The 19,195-nt window shown below is 44.0% G+C and overlaps 1 protein-coding gene across 1 annotated transcript; it reads left to right on the top strand.

Annotated features, from left to right (window-relative positions):
* The first annotated feature begins 4,389 nt into the window (after positions 1-4,389).
* On the top strand, positions 4,390-17,255 carry LOC106587363 (fibulin-7-like). The gene is made up of 8 exons (XM_014175707.2): positions 4,390-4,671; positions 7,891-8,050; positions 8,554-8,724; positions 9,467-9,592; positions 15,070-15,252; positions 15,466-15,603; positions 16,029-16,164; positions 16,285-17,255. The coding sequence occupies exons 1-8, from the start codon at positions 4,606-4,608 to the stop codon at positions 16,646-16,648; spliced, it is 1,344 nt and encodes a 447-aa protein (XP_014031182.1). The 5' UTR covers positions 4,390-4,605; the 3' UTR covers positions 16,649-17,255.
* The last annotated feature ends 1,940 nt before the right edge of the window (positions 17,256-19,195 follow it).

Raw genomic sequence — 19,195 nt, 5'->3', positions numbered from 1 at the left:
CATGACGTGGCCCTCTTTGGGTATAGCGAGCCTTCCCCCTCTCTCTCTTGCCTACACCCAGGCTGCTGTTATCTCAGGTTGTAAATTCCTGGAGGAGACTCTCTTCCTCATGGCCAGACAGTATAGAGAGAGAGAGAAGGTTTCACAGGAGAACAAAGAAACCTCTTCTCCAGCATAGAACTTGAGAACTGAACAATGTACATGTTTTGGAGAAGGTGTACACGGTCGGGGAAGAATCCAGCTACGACCGGTCCATTTCGTTTAATGTTTGTGAAACTCATGAGAGACAATACAGCCACATTACCATAACTCTGTTTATACAAGAGTCTCAGTTATGAGGCTTGCATCTAATTGTTGTATAAAATGAATGAGTAAAGATGAAACTATTTGTGAACTTATGTAATGGGATTTTAAACTGTTTAATGAAAGGGAACCCAATTCCCTTTAAAGTTAACTAAGTCATTGGCCCGCCCCATGAGCACAGACATTGATCTGGGGTCATGGGACAGCCTTTTTCTGCTCTTCCGAATATAACCCCCACCTGGAGAATCATCTGCAGACCAAGCTTACCTCAATTACGAGAGGGCTAAGGTTTGAGTAGAGACCAGCTTACCTCGATAACCGAGAGGGCTAAGGTTTGAGTAGAGACCAGCTTACCTCGATAACCGAGAGGGCTAAGGTTTGAGTAGAGACCAGCTTACCTCGATATCCGAGAGGACTAAGGTTTGAGTAGATTGCTGAATTCTTAACCATACCACGTGGTTAAACTCTGAGACTATCGATACAGACAGAATAAGAACAAATCTTAGATACTAATTACTAGTCTGCAGATAGGAATTCTGTACCATTGAACGCGAAGGCCGACAACCGCCGAAACATCTATCTGCAAGAACATTTCTGAAATGGGACTCTGAAGTATCCATTCTAGCCACGAAAGACGATCAGGCGAACTCTCCAACAGAAAGATGGACGATTCCAACAGAGATCAGGACGACACACTGAGCGTAAATATATATTGATTGCAATTATTCCCGAATGAGTGAGCATTCATGTGCAAAGGATTAGCATTTCAATTAATATAATTATCAAGTGTGTAGTGACTCATTTGCGTAATTCCCGCTTTTCTCAGTCGACCCCCACTTCCCTTTTGTCCACCAAGCCGCGATACCAGTTTATCCCACTAGGGAAGCTCCGCTATCATTTCCTTGTAACTATATCTACTGTTTGTTTGTTTATGCATTTCTGTGATTATTTAGTTAGTAAATAAATGATTTAAGACAATTGATGTATGGATGATTCATAGTGAAGACTGGGTTCGTGCAGATAACCAACAATTTACGATGTTTGGAATTAGACTAACGTGAAGTAAAGAATGATTAATTAATTAGAAGACTAATTGATCAGATATTAAAATATCTAAAAGTTATATTAGGAAAAGTATAACTTTGTGCCCCGTCTTCCTAGTTAATTACATTTACATGATTAAGTTAGTTTAATCACGTAAAAATAATTACAGAGAATTTATTTGATAAAAATAAGTTTTCAGTTTAATGATGCCAAAGACACAACATATGAATGACAGGTCGCCACTGTAAAACACATAGGATGTGTCTATATATGGAAAAATAGACCTTAAAAAATGTCCACCAATCGATTTGGTCGAAAGAGCAGACATCTTTTGATCGACCAATAGTTTTTTTAGTCTGGACCAGCCCTAAGGTCAATGTATACCCTATGTAAAACAATCAAGAAAACATACATTAAAAGCCAAAGGTGACTGTCAGTAGGCATATCTGAGTGATCCCAGGTGTGGTGTAGGGCAAGCTACATACAACAGTAGGCTACATCCGTGTTAGCACAAGTCAATTACTGTAGCCTAAACTCTTTATAAACAACAGATACCGTACTTGAGAGATAGACGAGGAGCCCAAACAGAGCAGAGATCAGTGTCACTGATCCATGAGAATAACATCTACAACTTCTACAGACTCACAATGAAAATATTTATGTTTCACTGAGGGCAACAGACATAAAAAATATCTGACATGTGGCTTTTTTTCAATTAAGGTTTTCCAAAGAAGAGATATTTGTGTGTGTGTGTGTGTGTGTGTGTGTGTGTGTGTGTGTGTGTGTGTGTGTGTGTGTGTGTGTGTGTGTGTGTGTGTGTATGTGCATTTTATGAGACTGGGCTACCAATGACTGGCATTACAGTCCTAGCGATTGCATTAATTTGGATAAATCTGCACCGCTTGTCCTATTTCCTCAGGATAGGTAACTACAGTGATTGCAGAGTGTAGCGCTGAAAGAAATAGCTCAGTCTGCCTTTATGCAATAGTGGGTAACACTGTGAGAGAGACCAAATAATCAGAGGTTTTCCTATGCCATCTGTATATGGCTAATCTCTGCAAACACAAAGTACAACTATAGAATGAGATAAGTTTCAATAATCAGGGATGCTCACACACCATGACGAGAAATCTCACCCATCTTTTCAGGAATCCTTTGTTACGTAGTGGTCTACTACAGCAGTAGATCCCCACAAAGTCAGCAAGACAATATAATCACCACAGTGAAACTATGAAACATCTGCTGAACAGAAGAGTTCTGATACCCAATCATTCTCCATCATCACATCAAACCCCAACGTTTCCAACTACACCCCCGCCGCACGACACACAAACACATCAAATGTCTTGACCATTAGTAGCAAATAATATGCGCAAATGTAATCAAAAACGACATTTCACAATAAATCCCTCCAAACTTGAGGATTCTCAAGACTCTGTGATTTAATTTGAGGGTCCATACTGTATGTGTGTGTTCCCCACAGAAACTGAAGGACAGGGGGTAAGGGGTGTATATTGGGGAACCAGTTTCAACAGAACCTCAACTAACTGTACTGTTCTGCTTCTCATTACAGAAGGATCTCACAGGATTGAGAGCCATCTCGTGTTTCTGTATTAAATTCTCAAAGATATAAAAGAACAGACATTGTGGAGAGAGACCCCCATGCAGTGAGGCACCAATCAGTCACGAACCACTCACTGGTCATGGGCTATCGATTCTACATGCAGCTCTCTTCCCATTATCCTCCCATAGTGACATCACCTACTAGGATTAGGGAAGGTACTGTAGTAGTGCCGAGTCACCTCAGTGAGTAGGACAGAGATTCAGACATGGGAGTGATGCTTATATCACATCCTGGGCCTAGTGAAGGGCTTTCAGTAGGATGGGGTACTGTACATGGGTGAGTAGGTGGGTGGGTGGTAGTGGGGAAGTTACTGTTGTGTGACTGTTGTCTTCAGTGCTGTCCAGGGGGATTTGAGACCATCATGTCAATGAGTCGTGAAAGAGACAGATTTAACCCAAGAGGACGGGTGCGGAGGTCCCTGTGATGAGTGATGCAGAACCATAAGCCCTGGAATAGAATGGAATGCAGAAGGGATAAATGTGTATCATAATGGACAGTGGGAGAGAACTATAGCTGAGCAAGCAGGCAAGCAAGGAGCAGTAAAGTAGAGGCCAGTAAATGCAGTACAGTTCAGTGCAGTCACAGTGGGTCTATACTACGTGGGTGGGTGGTTGAATCAGCTACAGGTGGAATCAGATCTAACTCACTGACAGGTCGGTGATGAAACAGGACTCTTGATGCTTCAGCAGTTGGTAATTTACTATCTGGAGTATGTCATGAGAATGTTTTTATGGTATGAGAACGTTCACCAGGCTGGAGGTACGACAGAACAACTAACCTCAGCTATACTTCCATGGTAGTGGTGGTGTTAGGTGTGTTCTGCTGGGGAGATGAGAACAGAACCGTTGTATTAGATGATGGCAAGGTGATGGACACTTACTCCCTGCAGAGGGCACACCTTCCCCACTTTCTATGCTCATTCAACAGTACACTTTTACTCTCAGGATGTATGCCATTCAAGATAACAAAAAAACACATTGGAACAAAGACTCATTGTCCATTAGGCTACTGTAATTACCTGGTAATAAGCACAAGGTTGAGTTAATTCAACAAAATGTGTGTGCTGCTCAAGTAGGTTTTATGTATCCCTGTGTTACATAGTTATTTCCCTATTGAAAGATGGGCCTACATTTCCTCGTAAATCATGAGAAGATGCAACCTGTATGAGTTGTGTTTCACATTACCCTGCTTGTCACCTTCCCACAGTGCCCACTGCCCAGTGGAGCTTGCCTCAATCCATCCAAGCTTCCTGATAAATTTGTTTTTCTCTTCAGTTTACAAATTCCACATCTGAGAGGCTTTCATGAGGGAGGAAATTTGCCATGTGCCTTCCAAAAAAAGGAAAAGAGTTTGAAGAAAATACACATGCCTACGCAATGGTTCTTTAGTAAAATGTGGTCAACAGGTCTTCTAGTCCCATAACCTGATTGGTTCTCAAAGAGTAAACCCTACATTCCATAAAGTTTCGCTTTGGCAACTTGTCTGACATGTGAATGAATTAATAGCATTTCTCACAAATACCACTGAGGTGCTTATAAGCGCATTTTATACACTGGAAATTCACTGTACCCAGAAGATACCCAACCCAGCGCGCTTCGGGACTGAGTGTAAACGCAGCACAGGATTAACTGAAAATGATTTGGACGCACGCTGTCATTGTGTTCCTGTGTCTTTGTCCAATCCACGCTGCATTTGGGCAGGTGAGTGTTTCCTGAGCTTGTCAGTGCCATGAGGGCACCTTGGCCACTTTTAAGAGACAACATATGGTGTTTCTTGGATTTATTTTGCACAGCTGGTTGGTCCAATCAAAAATGTAGCTGATTTAAAAGCACATATCACACTACATATCACAGAGTAAAACGTAAAATCTAAGTAAATTACTGTATTTTATATGATCATGGGTTACCATTATAATCTCTATGTGTGTTACGATTTAATGTAGGCTATTGTGGTTTCTGACGTGTTTAGGTAGTCCATTAACGTAATAAACTCAGAAAACATTTCCAGACCAATTAATTATCACATATAGCCTCAGGACATAGTTAAAATTCTTGCCATTATCTGTAATGACCTGAAAAGTCAGTGGGTAAATATCACACAAGATTTACAACTGAGAAAATAGACCTGAGAGAAAGGTTGTCTGAATGCCCTTTTCATGGACAGGCTTTAATTCAACATCTAACACTGAGGGATGCAGCATTGATGTCTGGGTGTTGTTGAAGGTCAAAACGCATCAAGTTGAAGTGTCAATCTCTTGTCAAAGTCAAGAGCCTGCAAGTCCAGCTATAAGGTCATTATCCATGCATCATGACATGGACAGACACCCATTGATAGGACTGGTGTTTGGTCGACCTCAATTCCCAGGCAAGCTGCACAAACAATTACTAAGGCCCCTTGCATGCATGTCCAGACACCGAGAGGCCCATCACTATGAATAGACCCAACACCTCTGACGTGTTTCAGCACAAAACTGCTAAACCTCTCTACCTTGTCCAAGGACAAGGGTCTATATTACGGCAGGCTGGTGTGTGTGTGTGTGTGTGTGTGTGTGTGTGTGTGTGTGTGTGTGTGTGTGTGTGTGTGTGTGTGTGTGTGTGTGTGTGTGTGTGTGTGTGTGTGTGTGTGTGTGTGTGTGTGTGTGTGTGTGTGATATGCTATGCTGTACTCTTTCTGTTGTTCAATTAGAAATTCATGTGGAATGTCAAATTTGGACTCAATTTAGTTTTTGTCCACATTTAGTTAAGATCATGACGTACTGTGTGGTAATGAGCTGTGTGTATGAGGAGTCTGTTCAGGTCTCATTAGTGATCTTTGGCTTGTTCTTGTCATGGCACAACTCACACTGCAGAACTGAAGCCATGCAGTGATTACATAATTGAACAAGGTCAGCCAGATTATTATTAGCTACAGAACATTTTTCCTTTTATGCAAAACCTTTCTGCATCACAGAATTCACTTAGAACAATCTAAAATCCTTGGATTAGATCACCATGCTACTTTGGCCTTCATCATTGCACTGCACACCTCTTGATTCAAAGAGCAGCTCAGAACTTACTGAAGGAGGCTATAGGTATGTTACCTAGGCACACCAAGATAATGTCACAGATACATGAAATGCAAATGCATGAAATGTTTTGCAGCGGAGGCAGAAAGAGGACATTATCGCTGGGGCACACAAACAGCAGCCTTTCCCTCCCTCCCTCCCTCCCTCCCTCCCTCCTGACTGATGTCGCTCCAGCAGCCCAGCTCCCTGCTCCAGTTTCAATCAGCCAGGTGTTTTCACAGGATGACCAAATATTTACTTTTCTTACATAACTTCTGCCAGATGAAAACACTAATTGGCTTTCTGAAAACATTCATGAGAGGACAGAGAGGAGGAGGGAGAGAGTTGAAAGAGAGAGTGAGAGTTTAGGAAAAATATACTACTAACACTCCCTGATTTTCTCAGCCAATGGGAGGAGAGGACGTGCCTCATACACAGGTGATGTTTACCCTCTGGGTGTTTATTCCACACCATCTGACCCCAAACAGCCTCCCTACCCTTTATCAAAACCTACAGTACACCCACCCCTGCATCAAACGATGGACGCTATGAGCAAGCAACAATTTTTTATGCCTCCAAGGAGATCATTCTGTCAGAACTTCCAGACACTTCTGGGCTGAATAGACAGAACAGCAGAGATAGGCTGGGATATGAGAGAAGACAGACTGGGAGGGAATCTGTTGTGAGAATGAGTCCAGATAGGATCGGAGCCACTCTTTCTCTCATGGAGTGTGTCTTTAGTGTTTCCCAGCAACCCCCTTAGACCGTACAGGAGGCCTACAGGACTTCTCTCTGGCACCATCAAGTAACACCACCAGGGGCATAAGGACACAACCTCCAAAACATCAAACTACTACCACTAGAGAACAACTTACTTTGCACAAAGGCAAAAGCCTACCAACACTACAGCCACCTCTGACTTGAAGCTCCCCAGCTGGTGGTAGGGGTTGTTGAGATGCCCGTGCGTGCTACAGTAGGTCAGACAACCAGGGGGATGATGTCGCCGGCTCAATTCATTCATTCACCACATCGACTAGGCTGCCTACTGTGTACAGTGAGATTAAAAACATGACCATCTGAGTGCTGATGATGTGTTGAAGCAGGTACGTCTACTCTGATGTCTCTTCTCTGGTCTCCCTATAAACCCAGACCAGTGACCATATGCCTTTTTAGTAACTTTTAGGTACTGTACACTACATTCTTTAACTTTCAGTGCTATCTTAGGAAAACCCCTAAAATACTTTTTAAATGCAGCAACAAATCACTTCATGTGGCTCACCAGATGCTAGTTTATCATTCACAATGCAAGCCAATGTACAGTAGCTGCTGTACTTCTGTCCTGTTATTCCAACATTAACTTGTTGGTGAGGTAATTTCTCTGTTCTGTCCAGTGATTAAGTAGCGAGGACATTTGCCCAGCTTTTGCAGTGAATGTGGTTTGTATAACTGAGTGATGTCAAATTCTAGGAAGCTAATGGAGAGTTAGTTCTGCCTCCATCCTCTGACCAAGTCACCTGTGTCTCACGGTCCCTGACTTGAGTTGAAATTAGTCATCTATCAACTGTAACTACATTTCATTAGGCAATGAATGTGCTCTGTGTAGTCTACGTCAGCATAGGAAAAATAAACTTGCGTGTTCCTTATGTTCCTCAACCCACGTTTGTAACGTGGCGCTTCGCTAAAATGAAGTTAAGATCTTCCTGTATTACGGCTTTTAAAAATACTGTAACTCTGCAAATGAATTGCCTTTTTGGGGATGACTCTCTTGGCAAGTTATCCCTGTATAGCACTTTTTAACTGTTCCACTGCCCCTGGCTTCCCCTGTTTCTGTTGGACAAAAAAGTGTTCACCTGCTTACCATGCCCTGTCCCTGTAGGACTGTCCCAGCAGGCAGGACATGCAGAGCTCCCTAAAGCAGGTCCAGAAGCTGCTGTCGACCCATGAGGCTGCATACCTACAGAGCCTCCGCACCCTGAGGAAGAAACTCAACTTGCTACAGAACACAGCCACCAAACAAACTGGCAAAGCAAACAATGGTAAGTCTGCACACAGCCCAAACATCGGTTGAAGAAGCAACATGTAGCCTACCATTTTAGCCATAGGCTTAAATTCGATTTCTTCACTGAAATGCCTAAAATGTCTTTCAGTAGGCCTGCTGCTTTTTATTTTACAATCCAAAAAACACCAGTTGCAAGAATGTGAAGAAGTTTTGTATTACTATGTCTATTGTTGTCAACCTCATGAACGAGAATCAATCGTGATTCAGTAAGTTGTGTAGGCCTACACACAGCACCAGCCGGACTGACTAGTCCCGGTAAAAATGTTAATTAGCTGTAAAAATGCTAGTAGCAGTGTCACGCTGCGTTCTAAAAATGTTTACTCTGGTGGATTACTATTCCTTTGCTACTACTGGTATGTCATTTCACATTTGGTGGTTAGCGGTAGGTAGAAATGTTAAATTGAGCTCCTATGGAGCTATGGCTGGAGAGTTAAGTCTTGGCTTATGTCCCACTACCAACCACCCTCCACCGCTTTACAGATACCTGTCTAAAGCTGGACACGCCTGCCAACAGCAGGAAATTGGGAAAGGCGCAGACCCCAGGTCACGAGGTTCACTTCCTGTGTGATGCGGGTTATGAGTTGGTGGGAGCAGAGAGCAGGATGTGTCAGGAGAGCCTCACCTGGAGCGGCCAGCAGCCCACCTGCCGCAGTGAGTGACCCTACCATCTGCTACAGATTACCCTACCCCTTATCCAAATGTAAACCATTAGGGAGACACACATCTGTCTTGAAATCACTATCTTTTGTCAACTACCATCTACTTCTTCTCTTTCTCTGGCGTCTCTTCCCCCCCACCCTTTTCTCTTCTCCTTTCCTCTTCTCTGTCCCGTCACTCATCTCTTTATCTGCTCTATCATCTCTCTCATGTCCTTATCACCATGCTCTTTGTGTCCCCCTCTCTTTTCTTTATCTCTCTTTCCCCCATTTTAAACTTCATGCATATTACTAACATTTATCTAGATAAGATGGCTTGCATCCATATGTATTTCATTATCAAATTTCCTTTTTATGTATTTTCATGGCCATCCAGAATGGGTTATTGAATCCAGTGACTGTGACACATAGTGATAGCAGCCCTCTGTCTTGACAGCTCGCTAACATTTAGATAATGCTTCAAAGACGTTCTGTGAGACTAAAAGTCAGGCCATCCCTTTCGTTCTGGTTATGTCGAGTACTCACACGCATGCACATTCACGCTCACGCACGGAAGTGTGTGCTCGCACGCACACACACACAGAGAGAAGGAGCTTTTCTCTTTTGGTTCATGCATCAGAGCTATAAGGTTCCACCTGTGATTGTCAGTGAGTTAGCGAGCCAACATTTACATCAGGGCTAATATTACTTCATTCTCCTCTCTTGACTAATCTCTTACTCCTCCTGTCTTTCCTCAGACATAAATGAGTGTGCCTCGTCTCCCTGTCTGAACGGGGGGACATGTGTGGACGAGGTGAATCAGTTCTCCTGCACGTGTACCAAAGGCTGGGCTGGAGCCACCTGCCAGAGCCCTGTGCCAACATGTAGGTAGAGATGCTTAAGCAATAAGGCCCAAAGGGGTGTGGTATATTAGCCAATATACCATGGCTAAGGGCTGTCCTTATGCACGACGCGAAGTGCCTAGACTCAGCCCTTAGCCGTGGTATATTCGCCATATACAACAAAATCCTTGAGGTGCTTTATTGATATTATGAACTGGAACCAGGACTTACAGTCCTTTATATCTCTATGCTATGGCTAACTAGTAACAACAACACACAAGGGCCAGACACCGAGGGAGACCCTGGTCCACTCCCTCTGGCTGGTTCTGGCTGGCTGGGCTATCATACACACTCAGGGCTCCAGGCAGAGCCAGCGAATCAATACGGCCCAGTTAGGTTTTGTTTCTCTCTGTTTTGTTTCTCTCTGTCTGTTTGTTTTCATTTCTCCCCCCTGTGTACAGTATACTGCTGTAAGTGAGAACCACACACAGACTAACGGGGATTTAGATGGACTTTGACCATGACTAACACTGCTTGCACTGTGTGGGAGCCTTCTATAAGTCTATCATCCCACTCACACACAGCCCACTGATAGAGGGCTGCATGGTGCAATGGATGTGAACACTGAGGTCAGGAAATGTTGGGAAACTACAGTGTTGCATGAATGTTTAATATTAAAAAGTTTAATGTAGCCTAACTTAAGTTGCAAGTCAGTCGAGACCGTCTGTCCGTCTGGTCTCCAGACAACATTTTGAGTGTCTCATCTCCGTGTCCAATACATTTGTGCTCAGTCTTGACTCAGTCTTGGATAGTGACAACTGGTCATTTCTTCTGGAGACCAGCCGAGACCAGCGCAGTAAAAAACTCCTAATTATCAGCTTCCATTCAGTCAGCACATAAAACCGCTTCACCAGGCCAAATATATACCCTCCTTTCAAATATATACCCTCCTTTCTTGAAACATGAGCACCTGCAGTCTTTATATCTATTATAGACATGTTTGCGCAGTGGCAAACCTATTGGACCTAAGCCTTCAGTGGCGAACCTATTGGACCTAAGCCTTCAGTGGCGAACCTATTGGACCTATGCCTTCAGTGGCGAACCTATTGGACCTAAGCCTTCAGTGGCGAACATATTGGACCTAAGCCTTCAGTGGCGAACCTATTGGACCTATGCCTTCAGTGGCGAACCTATTGGACCTAAGCCTTCAGTGGCGAACATATTGGACCTAAGCCTTCAGTGGCGAACCTATTGGACCTAAGCCTTCAGTGGCGAACCTATTGGACCTAAGCCTTCAGTGGCGAACCTATTGGACCTAAGCCTTCAGTGGCAAACCTATTGGACCTAGGCCTTCAGTTGCAAACCTATTGGACCTAGGTCTTCAGTGGTGAACCTATTGGACCTAAGCCTTCAGTGGTGAACCTATTGGACCTAGGCCTTCAGTGGCGAACCTATTGGACCTAAGCCTTCAGTGGCGAACCTATTGGACCTAGGCCTTCAGTGGCGAACCTATTGGACCTAGGCCTTCAGTGGCGAACCTATTGTACCTAGGTCTTCAGTGGCGAACCTATTGGACCTAGGCCTTCAGTGGTGAACCTATTGGACCTAGGCCTTCAGTGGTGAACCTATTGGACCTAGGCCTTCAGTTGCAAACCTATTGGACCTAGGCCTTCAGTTGCAAACCTATTGGACCTAGGTCTTCAGTGGCGAACCTATTGGACCTAGGTCTTCAGTGGTGAACCTATTGGACCTAGGTCTTCAGTGGTGAACCTATTGGACCTAGGTCTTCAGTGGCGAACCTATTGGACCTAGGTCTTCAGTGGTGAACCTATTGGACCTAGGCCTTCAGTGGTGAACCTATTGGACCTAGGTCTTCAGTGGTGAACCTATTGGACCTAGGCCTTTAGTGTGTGACAGGTTCGTGATGCTGAAAGGACAGCAACCGTCATACCAGCGGACTCATTTAGGACTGCACTTTTTTTTTAAACAAGTCGTATATCTCCACTACACTACTTTGATACGCATCACTGGGGATTAATATACAGTGTATACCTGCACTGGTCCCCAGTGGCGTAGTGGAGGCTATAGGCAGGTATACACTGTATACCCACTTTCTTTATGGGCATTGTGTATACTCGCTTTTTAATCCCCAGTGATGCGTATCAAAGTAGTGTAGTGGAGATGTACGACTAATCAATTATGTATAACAATAAAGAAACCATGCATAAAGTAGCCTACACAATCGCAAACGTGACATTCAGCTCTGGAAAAAATTGAGATCACTGCAAAATTATCAGTTTCTCTGGTTTTACTATTTATAGGTATGTGTTTGGGTAAAATTATCATTTTTTTTTTTTCTATAAACGACTGTCAACATTTCTCCCAAATTCCAAGTAAAAATATTGTCATTTAGGACATTTATTTGCAGAAAATGACAACTGGTCAAAATAACAAAAAAGATGCAGTGTTGTCAGACCTGGAATAATGCAACAAAAAAAAGTTCATATTCATTTTTAAACAACACAATACTAATGTTTTAACTTAGAAAGAGTTCAGAAATCAATATTTGGTGGAATTACCCTGATTTTCAATCACCCGAACACATACCTATAAATAGTAAAACCAGAGAAACTGATAATTGTGCAGTGGTCTCTTAATTTTTTCCAGAGCTGTATATTCACATGCACCGCGAGCACAGCCTAGTTTCCACGGAATGTCATCTGCAAGCAGCAAGAGCGCACAGCTCTCAACTGTTTTTTTGGCATAGAGCAGCTCAAAGAAAAATGATATTGGTAGCCTGTAGAGTAGGTTGGAAATGCTTTTCAATGTATGATATCTACCAGTAAATTCTAACTATGGCAACAATGGGTATGCAAACAAGGTATTGAAAAGGTTTGGTCTGAAGTCAGTAGGCTATTGTGAGGAGCAATGCAGTCATCATACCCTGTTTGCATCAGTGGCGTAGGCATTGGTGGGCCTGGGTGGACACAGGCCTACCCACTGGGGAGCCAGGCCCACCCAATCAGATTGAGCAAAAACAGAAAAAGAATACATGATTATGACAAAAATATATATTATTTTATATTGTCAGACCTCCAACAGGGTCTCCTGATGTGCTTTAAGCATTGTTGTAGACTTAGAACGTCACCTTTTGTTGTTTTTCTATTTTAAAAAAACAAGTGTGATTTAGAGAATGCAAATCTAAAAAACATAGAAAAACATACGATTTTTCCTTCGCTTGGCAGGCCATTTGAGATTTATTTTGCAAAATGTGGTATACCTACTTCTCCAGGCACAACTACACCACGGCATAGGACCGATGGAAAGACAGCAGTCACACACAGCATGATGCTACAGAGTAAGCAGTCCAATCACTCTAACATAGCAAGCCAGTGGGTTCCAATCATAGGAATACAAAACACAACCATTAGGCTAAGCATTTCTTCATTGAAATGTACAACTATTACTTTCCATTGCAAAAAAGATTTCACATTTAGCACACAAAGTAAACCGGTGACCTAAAGTTTAAATGCAACAATGTTTCACACATAAGTTCTTTTCAAAGAGATGGCAAACAACAGCAAGGGAGCTGAAATAAAATAAACAGTTCCACTCAAAAGATGAGGATACATTTTTACTTATTCAAGAAGTTATTCTTGAAAAGGGAGAAGCTAACAAATTAGTAACATCCTCTTCTATAACACCTGCTGCAGCCACTACAAACTAGCCTACAACAAAAGATAGCTAGCTACACCATAGGAAAACTACTGCTTGCTATTGCACAGTGACCTGTCAGCCTTTCAGAAAGCAGAAGTTTCCATGTTTTTTGTAAAAAACGGTCCACCCATTACAAGTCAAAATGTGATTGGTTGATTCCACTGTCAATCCAAAAATGTTGCCCTGATACAGTTGAATGGCAGATGCCTTCTATCTATCAAATTGAAAAAAGGAAAAAAATGCACCTTTATTTAACCAGGTAGGCTAGTTAGGTAGGCTACAACTGCGACCTGGCCAAGATAAAGCAAAGCAGTTAGACACATACAACAACACGGAGTTACACATGGAATAAACAAACATGCAGTCAATAATACAGTGGAAAAAATTATATATACATTGTGTGTAAATGAGGTAAGATAAGGGAGGTAAAGGCAATAGATAGGCCATGGTGGCGAAGTAATTACAATATAGCAATTAAACACTGGAGTGATAAATGTGCAGAAGATGAATGTGCAAGTAGAGATACTGGGGTACAAAGGAGCAAGATAAATAAATAAATACAGTATGGGGATGAGGTAGTTGGATGGGCTATTTACAGATGGGCTATGTACAGGTGCAGTAATCAGTGAGCAGCTCTGACAGCTGGTGCTTAAAGTTAGTGAGGGAGATATGAGTCTCCAGCTTCAGTGATTTTTGCAGTTTGTTCCAGTCATTGGCAGCTGAGAACTGGAAGGAAAGGCGGCCAATGGAGGAATTGGCTTTGGGGGTGACCAGTGAAATATACCTGCTGGAGCGCGTGCTATGGGTGGGTGCTGCTATGGTGACCAGTGAGCTGAGATAAGGCGGGGCTTTACCTAGCAAAGACTTGTAAATGACCTGGAGCCAGTGGGTTTGGCGACGAGTATGAAGCGAGGGCCAGCCAACTAGAGCATACAGGTCGCAGTGGTGGGTAGTATATGGGGCTTTGGTGACAAAACGGATGGCACTGTGATAGACTGCATCCAATTTGTTGAGTAGAGTGTTGGAGGCTATCTAGCTTCTGATGGCCTAGCCAATGGCTGACTTAGCTAGCTAGATTTATCTCCCCAGAGACCAGCAAAGACATATCCTGATTGGATCTTTTTTCTCTCCAGTGTTAACCGTTTCCTTTCCAACAAAAACTGAAGTGATTAAATCAGAACTTCATTGAAAATAATAATATAATTAATTATAGTTATTTTATAAATCCTTAGCCCTTCTCTGAAGGTGTAGAAGGCCCTCATTATTCCACACTGTGTTTGGGTTATTCACAATTTGTAGAGTGGCTCTATTATCCCTCAGCCTGCATTTTTTTCACCATTCTGAATGTATAAAGAATCCATATGTTCTTCTGAAATATGAACACAGAAATACTGGACATTTTGAAATGCTATTATGGTGGCAATTTGACAAAATTACAATCATGGTCTTGAATTGGACTCCCATTTTTCTGGTCTCGGTCTTGACTCGGTCTCGTACCCCTTGTCGCCCTCCGGACTTGGTCATGAATCGGTCTCGCTTTAGGTGGTCTCAAACACAACACTGTTCCAAACACTGTGGTTACCCTGGGAACAAATAGTTAATTTGTAACTCTTTGTTCACATGGTAACCATAGTGTTTTATAAAGAAATAAGCTGCACTGTACTGATTTGAAGATGGAGATGTTTAGATGGCAATGCCCTCAGACTGCAGTCAGAAACCTCCATATCAATGAGAATCATCCTTAGTTTCACTCTTCTCCTCATTCCTCTCTTTCTTTTTCTCCCTCTTTCTTTTTTCTCCAGTCTTTGTCACCATGACGAACACCTCGTCTGCCACCTCCTCTGCGGCTGCTGCCATCTCTCCCCCGGCTGTGACTGTTGGTCCATTTGTCCGTCCATCTCGCTGTACGCAGGTCCAGGGCACCACCCACTGCACCTGTGACCCCGGATACACCATCTCTGGGCGTGACAGCACCACTTGCACAGGTACACCACAATCAGCTACCATTGCTATTGCTATAAAAAGACACACAGTCTGACCACATAATGTTATATACTGTAACTGACATCAATGGCAATTTTAACTGTGTGTGTGTGTGTGTGTGTGTGTGTGTGTGTGTGTGTGTGTGTGTGTGTGTGTGTGTGTGTGTGTGTGTGTGTGTGTGTGTGTGTGTGTGTGTGTGTGTGTGTGTGTTTCAGACATTGATGAGTGTGAGTTGTTCCACATGGGTCAGGCTGGCCGGTTGTGTTTACATGCCTGTGTTAACACCCCTGGAGGCTACCGCTGTACCTGTCCTGCTGGATACAATGTCACCCGCGACGGACGCAACTGCAAAGGTGAAAGGAGACCACCCACACACACACACCGTACCAAAGTCTCAAAAGCTGAACACACACGCACACACACACACACACACACCATCAAATCCTCTGCCTCAAAACATGCCAGTTATGCCAGATAAATACTACACATTTGAATAGTCTACCACAAAGAGAAAGAAGATAACTTGGCTGAATGATAATGAATGTTTCCTATTATTTCCTATCCGTTGTATCTGTAATTCCATGCAATTCTGTTATCCACTGGCTGAATAATTGAACAAACCATACATCTGGTCTGAATAAATGTTTGTTTTTGTAGGCAATTACAATAAATCAGTTATTTCTCTGTCTCGCTCTCTCTATTTTCTCTCCGTCTCTTTTTATCTGTCCCTCCCTCACTTTTACACACATTATTCTCCCTCTCTCTCCCTGGCCTGTAGACATAGATGAGTGTGCCACCAGACAGAATAACTGCACCCGGGACCAAATGTGTATAAACACCTACGGAGGGTTCCAGTGTGTACGTGTGGACTGCCCCCGCATACGAAACGCCACCTACAGCAAAACCTCACCCCTGTGAGTACCTTTTCTTATAGTTAATCAAGAATAGATTTGATAACATGTAACTCTTTATCACTCTCTTGCAATCATACACCTCTCAATGCCTATATAATTTTCTCTTCCCCTGTTGCCCAGGCGATGTGAGCGTAACCCCTGCTCTGTGGACAACAGGGTGTGCTCTCAGGCCCCTAACTCCATCTCCCACCACTACCTGTCCGTCGTATCCAACCTGTCAGCACCACGCACCATGTTCCGTGTGTCGGCCCTCCGCCTCATAGGCGACACGCTGCGTTTCTCCCTGCTGGGCCGCGGGCAGGCCCGACGCCACTTCACGGTGCAGCGGTCGGACCGCCAGACAGGCCAGCTGGTGCTGGGGAGCCCGGTGCAAGGCCCTGCTACACTGGAGGCAGAGGTGGAGATGACCGAGCTGGAGAAAGGGGTCCAGCTGGGGCGGTACATCACCAAGATCACCATGTTCATCTCCCAGTACGAGTTCTAGAGAGGGAGAGAGAAAGGGAGGGATGTAGAGGGAGGAATGAAGAGAGGGAGGAGGGAGTACTGTGGTAAGCGTTTTGGAGTGGGGCAGTGGCTAGGGCTGGGGAGCTGGGAGGGGTGAGGCACTAAGTCCTAAGGAACAAAGAGGAACTAAAAGGAGGGGAGTTGAGTCGAGACATACAGGTATGGCAGGAACGCATGCATTTGGTAGAGTTGAATCAATTCTAATGACAGAAAGGGAAGGGTTCAGGTAACGTTTAGGGGGGTGAGAAATTAGGGATGGGGACACGGGGTCAGAGACATGAAAATTAGAAAAAGGCCACTTGTGGTGGAGATTGAATGTTTCCTCACTGAAGCTGAGAGAGTGAGGGAGAGCTGGGCTTGTAAATACGAGCTGAAGTCCTTAACTGGTTTTAATGTTTTACATCCAACATATGACTAAGTGACAATCAATATCTGTAAGATGAGAAGACATGAAGCTACACATTGACAATCCTATATTTCCTGGTCTTGTGTTAAACTTGTTTTGATATATTTATTTTGAAGGTGTTGTAAACCCTTGTTTGTGATCTGCTTTTTATTTATCTGACAAAGCACTATTAAACATTTAATCAAAACACTACTGTATAATTTCTAGGGTTTCATTATTTACTTTTCCTATATACGTATGTCTCTGCACAGGACTGTATAAGGGGCTTGCCTTGAACTGTGACCTGTAGATGATCTGTCCGTCATAGAGGCTGAAACAGGAGTATGATGTACAGTATGAGTAGTGCAGGTCTGGGGAAGACATCAGGCATGGCAGTACAGAGCTACACTGTCCAGCAGACAGACAGCCAAAGACACTCCGCTCAAAGAGCTCCTAGACCCTTACAGTATATGCATGAGCTAAACCAGCAAACACAGTGTATATTGTTACTTAATGAGATATGACAAATTGAAATGCTCTTTTCCACCTTTTTAGCACTGGGTGTTTGGGTGCTTAGGGGTACATGCCTGTGTGTGTGTGTGTGTGTGTGTGTGTGTGTGTGTGTGTGTGTGTGTGTGTGTGTGTGTGTGTGTGTGTGTGTGTGTGCGTGTGCGTGCGTGCGTGCGTGCATGCATGCGTGTGTGTGAGGAGATGTACCGTAGATTCGGCTGGTGTTGTTGTGGCGTGGGTTGTAGAGGATGCTGATGAAATGTTTCACCCCTGTCTCAGGCTGCCCACAAACCTTTCCCACTCTCTGCACTCTATCATCTGGACGGACGTGAAAACCCTGGTTAACACCACACCAGACATAGGGCCAATGCCACGGACACACACGAACAAGATCCATGTGACCAGTGGTGTGAGAACGCATACACACAAATTCTTACACAATAAATGACCCGTAGTGTATAAGATATCCCACATCACAGCTCCCTCAACATAGAGCACCCTGCAATGACCACAGCACAGTGAGTGTACTTTATATAGGCACTGATGTAAGTTTAGAGTGTGAGGGGTTAACCAGCCCAGTACTGCCACGCAGAGCCAGGCAGTGTGTATCAAGGCACAAGGCAAGACCCAGATGCAGACACAGGAGGCAGATGGTTGGAGTCTTATAATGTTTATTAATCCAAAAAGAGGTAGGCAAGAGAATGGTCGTATACAGGGAAAAGGTCAAAACCAGTTCAGAGTCCAATAGGTACTGAAGGGCAGGCAGAATCAAGGTCAGGGCAGGCAGGATGATCAGGCAGGCGGGAAAGTAGTCCTGAGTCAGGCAGGGGTCAAAACCGGGAAGACTATCAAAATGAGAATAGCAAAAGGAGTACGGGAAAAACACGCTGGTTGACTTGACTAACATAAAGACCAACTGGCACAGAGAGACAGGAAACACAAGGATAAATACACTGGGGAAAATAAGTGACACCTGGAGGGGGTGGAGACAATCACAGGGACAGGTTAAACAGATCAGGGCGTGACAGTGTGCCTCAGACAAACAGGCACTAACACACTGAACCCAGCCCCACCTCGGAGTCATCGTGTTGGACTGAGAGAGAGATGAGGAGGGATTCCCCTGACCTGGCTGAGACCCACTAGGGGACCACAGGGGGGTGAGGATCCCAAAATGAGATTGCACACAGAGGGACAGGGGGAAATGATAAAGAGAGATAGAGGAAGAGAGAATGATGGCTGAATAGAGTGGTATCAATAGCAGGCAATTCACAGCGGTCAGTCAGTCATCGGCTAAGGGCTAATGTGAATTAAGAGACTCTATTTCTGCTCTGAAAGAGACCCCTCGCTGTTCTTCACTCTGTCTGTATCTCTGTCCCTTTCTGTCTTGATGAAAGGAAGGGACAGAAAGAGAAAGGAAGAAAGGAGATGTATAGTTGAATGGCAGCCTGTCCCAATGTTGTCTGTCCCCGGGGGAGGAATAAAGCTGACCCCCTCCACACCTCTCCTCTCCTCACCCCCTCCTAACCCTCCTGTATCTGCCCACCCAGGACTACCTGTATCTCACCCGCTCCCTCCTCCTGTCCTGAATACACTCTGACCCCCTCCACACCTCTCCTCTCCTCACCCCTTCCT

This window comes from Salmo salar, chromosome ssa26, assembly GCF_905237065.1.
Source record: "Salmo salar chromosome ssa26, Ssal_v3.1, whole genome shotgun sequence".
NCBI classification, from domain to species: domain Eukaryota; kingdom Metazoa; phylum Chordata; class Actinopteri; order Salmoniformes; family Salmonidae; genus Salmo; species Salmo salar.
This window is presented reverse-complemented; position numbering and strand designations above follow the sequence as displayed.